This window comes from Callospermophilus lateralis, chromosome 1, assembly GCF_048772815.1.
Source record: "Callospermophilus lateralis isolate mCalLat2 chromosome 1, mCalLat2.hap1, whole genome shotgun sequence".
Lineage (NCBI taxonomy): Eukaryota > Metazoa > Chordata > Mammalia > Rodentia > Sciuridae > Callospermophilus > Callospermophilus lateralis.
The window spans coordinates 114891064-114899225 of record NC_135305.1 but is presented as its reverse complement, the minus strand read 5'-3'; the positions used below and the strand labels follow the sequence as shown (position 1 = coordinate 114899225).

At 53.8% G+C, this 8162-nt stretch overlaps 1 protein-coding gene across 1 annotated transcript; it reads left to right on the top strand.

Moving 5' to 3' along the window:
* Positions 1–895: 895 nt before the first annotated feature.
* Positions 896–6038, top strand: Crybb1 (crystallin beta B1). The gene is made up of 3 exons (XM_077110106.1): positions 896–934; positions 2815–2957; positions 5855–6038. Exons 1-3 carry the CDS (start codon positions 896–898, stop codon positions 6036–6038), a joined length of 366 nt encoding a protein of 121 aa, XP_076966221.1.
* Positions 6039–8162: the final 2124 nt, after the last annotated feature.

Below are 8162 nucleotides of genomic sequence, written 5' to 3'. Positions count from 1 at the left end.
GATGTGCTGTCAGGATATCGTACAAACCTGGGGTTGAATATACGGTGAAACATTTTTTTAAAGAGTGTAAGACACGTTAATATTATATGGGTCACCTATTATGATTACAATATTTGTAGATATAATGTTTACATAAATTATAGTATTAAAAAATCATTTTTGGTACCAGGAATTGAACAAAGGTGCTTAATCTCTGAGCCACATCCCCAGCCCATTTTTAACTTTTATTTATAGACAGGGTATCCATAAGTTGCTAAGAACCTCACTATGTTGCTGAGGCTGGCTTTGAACTTGCAATCCTCCTGCCTCAGCCTCTTGAAACCACAGGTGTGCGCCACTGTGCCGGGCTAAAAAAAAAAAAAAAAATTAAACTTCAACAGCTCAAACCCACCCAAACCAATTAATTCCAAATCCCTGGGGCTGGGTGGGCCTACTTTGGCCAGGTCCTGCCCTAGGCCCCAGGGGCACAACATCAAGATCCTTGTCCCCGCGGTGTTCACACTATGCTCAAGAGGCAGCTAGTGGCCAGGTGCAGTGGCATATGCCTATGATCCAAGCAGCTCTGGAGGCTGAGGCAGGAGGATCGCGAGTTCAAAGCCAGCCTCGGCAACTTAGCAAGGCGTTAAGCAACTCACTGAGACCCTGTCTCTAAATAAAATGCAAAACAAGGCTGGGGATGGGGCTCAGTGCTTCAGTGTCCCTGAGTTCAATCCCTGTTACTGAAAGAGAAGAAAGAGAGGCGGCTGATGGAAACTTAATCAGTCTGTAGTCCCGCACCGTGGCGGGCGCTGCCCGGGCCACACAGCCTCACAGGAAGGTGAAGGGGGGACGTTGGGGCTCTGATGTTGGGGGCTGGGACTGGTCAGGGAAACTGGCTCCTGAAGGTTGGGACCACATGGGCCGTGAGAGGACCGAGTGTGAAATCCCTCCAGGGGTACCGTGTGCAAGTGGGGTGAACTGGGTGTGGCCGGGACATTAGGAGCTGCCCGTGTGGCTGCAGCAGAGAGGGGGTGGCGAGGGGCAGCAGATGGAGGGACTCCAGCAGAGGACAGTCTTGTAGGCTCTGATGGGCCGGGTCTTGAGGGGTCTGTTCTTGGGCTCACCAGCAGCAGGGAGCCGCAGGCTGGCTTAGCCTTCCTAGGCCCCCAGGTCTGTAACAGTGACAGGTAATGGCTGTCACCATTAGGTGGCCACCGTGGGCTGGTGACCACACTGCAGGCATTTCTCATCATGGCTCCATGGTGCCCCTGTCCCATGCCTGCCTCACTCCACACACTCATACCGCGAGCACTTGCCCCCCAGGCGTATGCCCACCTCCCACCTTCCCCTCCGCTTCTCCTCCGCCTCAGCCTCCTCCTTTTCTGCCTCACACTCTTATATAACTGCCAAGGCCCCCTCCAATGTCCCCCTTGGGTGAGGCCTTCCCTGGCCCCCTTCCTGCCCTCTGGAAGAGGGATCTGACTTCCCTCATCTACAGTCTTCCACGGAGCCTTTCACAGAGAGATGCTCCTGCAGCCTGACCTTCTCCCGATGGCCAATGATACTGAATCAGCCCAGCACCCGTTTACTGAGCACCTACTATATGCTGGGTGCTTTGCCTGCCTTTCATGGAGCCCCCACAACAGCCCTCAGGGGCAGAGGCTGCATAGCAACCATGTTCGAAAAAACAAAAACCAAGGAAAAAGAGGCTCAGAATGAAGGGTTTATGGCCACAGAACAAGTCAGGGATAAGGCTGGGACTTAACCCCGGCTCTGCAGACATCAGAGACCCTTGAGGTCGGCGCTCTTCCTGCTGCTCTCGCCCATCCACCTGGGCAGCGGCTCATCCCTTGGGCCTAGAAGAGCTCTTTTGAAAAGATGGGTGATCGCTGCCCTCAGAAATAACTGGTATGAGGCGGGCGCCGCAGTGCACACCTGTCATCCCTGTGGCTCTGGAGGCTGAGGCAGGAGGATCGTGAGTTCAAAGCCAGCCTCAGCAACTTAGTGAGGCCCTAAGCAACTCGGTGAGACCCTGTCTCTAAATAAAATATAAAAAAGGCTGGGGCTGGGGCTCAGGGGTTATGTGCCCTGGGTCAATCCTGGTATCAAAAAGAAAAAAAAAAAGAAAAAAAGAAAGAAAAGAAAAAGAAATAATAAGTGTGCTTAAAAAAACAAGATCCAGGGGCATGGAAACACTGACAGTGGAAGTGAGCACAAGTCACATGGCCACCGCAGGGACTGGCCTCTGGCAGCTGTTGCTGAGCCCTGAGTTGAGCAGGTACAGTTCCCAGTCCCAGCCTGAGAGGACTGTAAGTCCATTCTACAGATGAACCAACGGGGGCTCCGAGGGGCTGGGTAAAATGCCCAAGGTCCTCAACACATAAATATCAGATGTGGGATTTGAACCCAGACCTGTGTTCCCCTAGTGCCCCCCCGCGACTCCAGGGTCAATTCATAATTCCAGGAACCAGCTGACCAGAGGGCGTCTGACTGAGCTCCTGATGTCGGACGGACACGGATTTCTCTGAAAGCTTTTGCACTTCACTGGCTGTGTGTCGTTGATCAAGAAAGTTGACCTCTCTGGGCCTCTGGGCCCTTGACCACAATAACAGAAATAACAAATGCATTTTTGAGCATTTAGCGCAAGCCGAGAATTGTGCTCAGTGCTTTGCATGGATGGACTCATGCCACCCTTGTGTTACCCAGTGTCACAGAGAAGGCGGGTCCTTCCCGGCCAGGTAGCGGTGCTCTCTGGAGACTCGGTCCTCCCTCTCCTCGCCCGGAGGCCCCACTATGTTCCCGCTTTGCGTTGCTGACCCAGCCCCTCCCCCGCAGGACTCCCAAGAGCACAAGATCAGCCTGTTTGAAGGGGCCAACTTCAAGGGCAACACGGTGGAGATCCAGGAGGACGACGTGCCCAGCCTCTGGGTCTACGGCTTCTGTGACCGCGTGGGCAGCGTGAGGGTCTCCAGCGGGACGTAAGCACCTTCCCCGTCCCCGCCCCGGCCAAACGCAGAGGGCTTCAGGGCTCCTGGGGAGGCCACGCCCCACCCTGGACTCCCAAGGGGTGCTGCCTCGCGCCAGCAGGGCGCTGTTCCCCTGGGGACCCAGCGACTTGGAGGATTCCATGTCGGGTGATGGGTTCTGAAAAGCTGGTGATGGAGAAAGGGACGTTGCTGGGTCAGAGGGGCACTAAAGGACTCCTGGGGGGCGGTCAGAGCTGGTGTGGATGCAGGTCAGCCTGGGGGCAGGGCACCGCAGGGAAGCCTGAAGCCCTTCAGCGGGGTGAGCCTGTCAGGAGAGGGTCTTGACCCCCATCGGATGTGCTGAGGGTCCCGGGGAGCCCCTGTTCCTCTCTGAGCGTCACTCTTGCCCCCTGAACAAGGGGTAGACAAGACTTCCATCTAAAAGGGAACTTTCTGCTTCAAAGTCCCAAGTGTTAAAGATTCCCAAGCCAGACACAGTGGCACTCGCCTGTCATCCCAGCCACTCCGGAGGCTGAGGCAGGAGGATCGCAAGTCCACAGCCAGCCTCAGCAAAAGTGAGGCCCTAAGCAACTTAGAGAGACCCTGTCTCTAAATAAAATACAGAATAGAGCTGGGATGGGGCTCAGGGGTCAAGAGCCCCTGAGTTCAATCCCCATCACCAAAAAAAAAAAAAGATTTCCAAACAGAGGGCCCCACAAGCCTCTGTTCATGAGAACACAGGGAAGGGACGAGGCCCAGAGAGGTCACCTTCTCCATCTCCCTGCCCTCCAGCCATCTGGCCAGGCGCTCTGGTCTCCTCTGGCAAACGTGAGCCTCCTGTCTCTCCACCTGCAGACTCTTCTCGAGTTCCCACGGTGCTCTATGGGAACTTTTTCTTGTTCGTTTCTTTTCCCTGAAATGGAACCCCGTCTCCCAAGCCACCTGAAATACACTGAGTCTCTCCAGAGAGGGGGGCACTGCGGTAAGACACGGCCCAGGGAACAGGAGCAAAGAAAGCCCGGTCCCTGCCCAGCAGGGGAGACCCCAGGTCCCCGTGAGATGGTGTCCAGAGATGCCAGGAACAGAGGGCCCAGATAAGGCACCCACGCTGCCAGAGGTCAGAGGGGGCAGGACAGTTGTGGGGACCGGGCTGTGCGAGCTGGGGGGAGGGCGGGCAGGGGTTTATGTGCAGAGGCTGAAGCTTTAGCAGACTTGAGAGGCCTCAGACATGATGATGGAAGTCAGGAATGATAATCATAAGTCTTCAGAGTGTTTACCACGGAGTAAGCCCTGGGCCGGCCCCTTTAAATGGGTAGTAATCACATCCTCATCAGCGACCAGTGAGGGAGGTGTGTCCCCACCCCCACCTCCTGCACGGTGCCATCTGCACCTGGATTCTCACAGCCTGTCAATGCAGCCTGGCTGTGTGTTCCCAGCCTCACTTATGCACAAAGGAAACCCATCTTGTGAAACCAGGCTCTCCCTCTTGTTCAGCTCAGTAGCAACCAGTCCCTAAGCCCCAGCCACACAGATTAATCCCATTCTTCCCTGAGCCCCGGGTTTCCATGTCCAGTGGATGAGTATTAGTCTCCTTATCCCCCACAGGCAATGTGCTTAGCAAACACTGTAGGTGTGGCTTCTCCATCTGACCCCAGAACACACTTCATAAACCAGGCGCCAGCAGCCAGATGCCATGGTTCATGCCTGTCATCCCCGTGGCTCGGGAGGCTGAGGCAGGAGAATCCTAAGTGGGAGGCTGAGGCAGGGGGACCGCAACTTAGACCTTAAGCAACGCAGTGAGACCCTATCTCAAAAAAAAAAAGAAAAAAGAGTTGGGGATGTAGCTCGGAAGTAAAGCACCCTTGGGTTCTGTCGCAAGGGGGCAAAATCGCAACATGAGCAGTCGAGGGGAGAAAGAAAGAGTGTCCATGCTTTATTCACTCAAATCACTCACTACAGTTTCACTCTATGGGTTCTTAATCAAGAAAACAACGATCCCTAATGCTAGGCACTGCAATAGACATGATTGATTCACAGCAAACAATTCTAGATTACTTCTAAGCACTGCAAAGCACACTGGATCGTGGCAGGCTAGTGGCAGGCATTCCCTCCGTTTGGTCAGTTCGAAAGTCTCAAGCCCGAGGCTTTGCGTCCAGCCGATGCACACTCACTCGGATCAGGTCCAGAACCCAGGCAGGCTGTTCCTGGCGTGGAGTGGCCCACCAGTTGAGGAGGGGGTCATGGGAGCAGCTGCTCTCTCACCAAGGTCCCCACGAGGCGGTAGGTAGAGTTTGAGAGCCGTGAGGATCCCGCAGAGACAAGGGATGGGTTGTCAGGTCCTCATGCGGCCTCCAGCGCGAGCCATCCTGGTTCTGGCTGCTGGATCCCTGCTCATTTGCTGTATTATTTATACTGAATTTTGGGGTGTTTTTTTGACCCCCCTTTCCATCCTTATCAACTACCAGGGATTTCTCAGTGGCATCATTGACTACCCTGAGGTCAGAAGCATCTGGTCGGTGGTCACCACCAGGGTCTTCTGGCCTTTCCCTCCTATCAGGCGAGGACAGCCTGCCCGGGCTTCACTGTCTTTATGGGGCGAGGGGAGGTGACTTGTCTGAGGCCACCCCGGAGGGCTCTGTGGGGTGCCTGGTGAGGCTGCAGGTCAAACTCGAGTTTTTAAAATGGAGTGGCTCAGGCTCAGGCCCCAGGCCATCCTCGCAGGTTCAATCCCCAGAATCCAAAAACCATGGAGCAGTCAACTAGCCACGTGCCACTCTCGGGAGGAGGGACCGGAGCCCCATCAGAGAAGGGACGTCCTTGCTTCAGGGCACACAGCAGCAAGGGGCGGGGCCGGTCGGAGGGCGGCCCGGGGCTGAGCGCGGCTCCACGCTGCCCCGCTTCCCCCGCAGCTGGGTCGGCTACCAGTATCCAGGCTACCGCGGGTACCAGTACCTCCTGGAGCCCGGCGACTTCCGCCACTGGAACGAGTGGGGCGCCTTCCAGCCGCAAATGCAGGCCGTGCGCCGCCTGCGTGACCGGCAGTGGCACCGCGAGGGCTGCTTCCCGGTGCTGGCCGCCGAGCCCCCCAAGTGAGCCCGCCCTGCACCCCTCCCGCGCCCCCCCGCCCCCGCCCCCCCCCATGTCCCCGTCGTCCCCATGCAAATAAAAGTTCCTAAAGCCGAACGTCTCCTGAGTCTGTGAGCCCAGGTGTGTGGCAAGGTCCCCTCGGTTGCTACCCGGTGGCTTCCTCTGAGTCCCAAAACAGAAAGAGCGAATGGGGCAAAGGGGTCTTGTTGGTCTGTTTTTGTGGTGCTGGGGATTGAACCCAGGGCTTTGTGCCAGGCAAGTGCTCTACCAACTGAGCCAAGTCCCCAGCCCCAAGCACAGTTCTTTCTACACATCATCCTTCAGACTACTCTAGGGGATTGGGGTTAGGATCATTCCATTTCATATGTGAAAAAAAATGAGACTCAGAGAAGGAGAGCGACTCCCCCTAAGTCACACAGCTAGCAAGCCTAGACTTGAAGCCTGGCACCAAATCTGTGTTTGCCAACTCTCGGATCTTTCGTGCACCGCCTCCTTGTTTTATTGTATTTTATTGCATCGGAATACCACCTGGTCTGCTATGTACTCGGAATTCTTATTTACACAGACTTACTGTGTTGTACCTAAATACACCGGTTCGTAAATAAAACTTTATAGCACTCCAGGAAGTAGACCATCAGTATCCGATACCAGAGATAGAAAGCAATCCTATAAATAAATCCTATAAATAAAGAAGAACTGAGTTCTCAGCAGACACCTCTGCCCACCCAAGCCCCTGAGCCGGTGCCCTGCTTGCTCCTTGGATTAGCAAGTGGAAGACACTCGCCCCTACCCCCACACCTGATTCAATCAGTGAAGATGGAAGATTGTGTTTGTGTGTCCCTTTGGTGTTGTTGAACCCTGGTCGAGGTCCCACCCGGAGCCATCTCTGTTGGAAGTCCCCACCACTGGTTATTGACTCCTGTGTCAACAGTGGACATTAGCCATGAATCCATGCAGGAAGCCTGGGGGGTGTTGCTATGGAGATCTCACAGGAGGAGGGAGTACCTAAAGGACCAAGGGAGGGGGAGCTCCCTTGGTGGAGAATGAGGAAGATGATACTCCAGGCCGAGTGAACAGCAGGGTCCTCGCTACCCCATATGACACTTCTGCACAGATGATAGAAAAGATGTCTCGAACTCAAGACATTTTACCGCCATCTGCCAGAAATTATTGGTGTGGATCTGTATTGTCTAGAACATCACTGTGGTACCTTGTACTGTGCCCAACTTGCACAGCTGTACTTGGCGGCCCTGCAGCACCATGTGTGAAAGGATGTGTGAATTCTCTTCCTTTGTTGGATGCTGGGAAGTGTCAGGCAAAGAGCTTCGGTCCCCAGGGTCTCATTCTTTCCATTGGTAAAGTAGCAGCTCAAATGTCCTTCTAGCCCCAGGACTCTGAAGCTGGGATTCTATGGTTCCAAAGCCCCACGAGTCTCTAAGACTCTGTTATTTAGCTCTAATCTTCTGTGAGTCTGGTTTTAAAGTCAAGCTACAAAAGATTCCCATCTCAAGTTTTCCCCTTTTTTTTTTTTTTTTTTTTGGTGTGTGGGGGTATTAAGGATTGATCTCAGAGGCCCTCGACCACGGAGCCCCACCCCAGCCCTATTTTGTACTTTATATTTAGAGACAGGGTCTCACTGAGTTGCTTAGTGCCTTGCTGTTGCTGAGGCTGGCTTTGAACTCGCGATCCTCCTGCCTCAGCCTCCCAAGAGCCGCTGGGAAGACAGGCGTGTGCCACCATGCCTGGCCTAGCCTGAGTTTTCTAAGGTTTTGAAGAAACAGAACCTTGTTTTTTGATCATCAGAACTTTTATTTTACACATCTTCTTTTTTAAAATATATATATTTTTTAGTTGTAGTTGGACACAATACCTTTATTTTATTTATTTGTTTTTATGCGGTGCTGAGGATGGAACCCAGCGCCTCACACATGCTAGGCCAGCACTCTACTCTGAGCCACAACCCCAGCCCCTATTTTAGACTTCTCAGAAGAACTATTTTGGACTTATTTAGACAACGCAGTTTTCTTTTCAGTGTATCAATCTGGTGGGTCCTATAAAAAGAAAATATGCAAGAAATGTCACCCTTTAAGCTAGTCCTAAGACTTCTTTGCCGTCGGAGTGCAGAGCTCG

Bases quoted from the DNA above. Each gene is read 5' to 3' on its own strand.
- Crybb1 (XM_077110106.1), top strand. From the start codon at position 896: ATGGGCCGTGAGAGGACCGAGTGTGAAATCCCTCCAGGG. The intron at 935-2,814 runs GTACCGTGTGCA...CCTCCCCCGCAG, and splicing joins AGTGTGAAATCCCTCCAGGG to GACTCCCAAGAGCACAAGAT. The intron at 2,958-5,854 runs GTAAGCACCTTC...CTTCCCCCGCAG, and splicing joins GTGAGGGTCTCCAGCGGGAC to CTGGGTCGGCTACCAGTATC.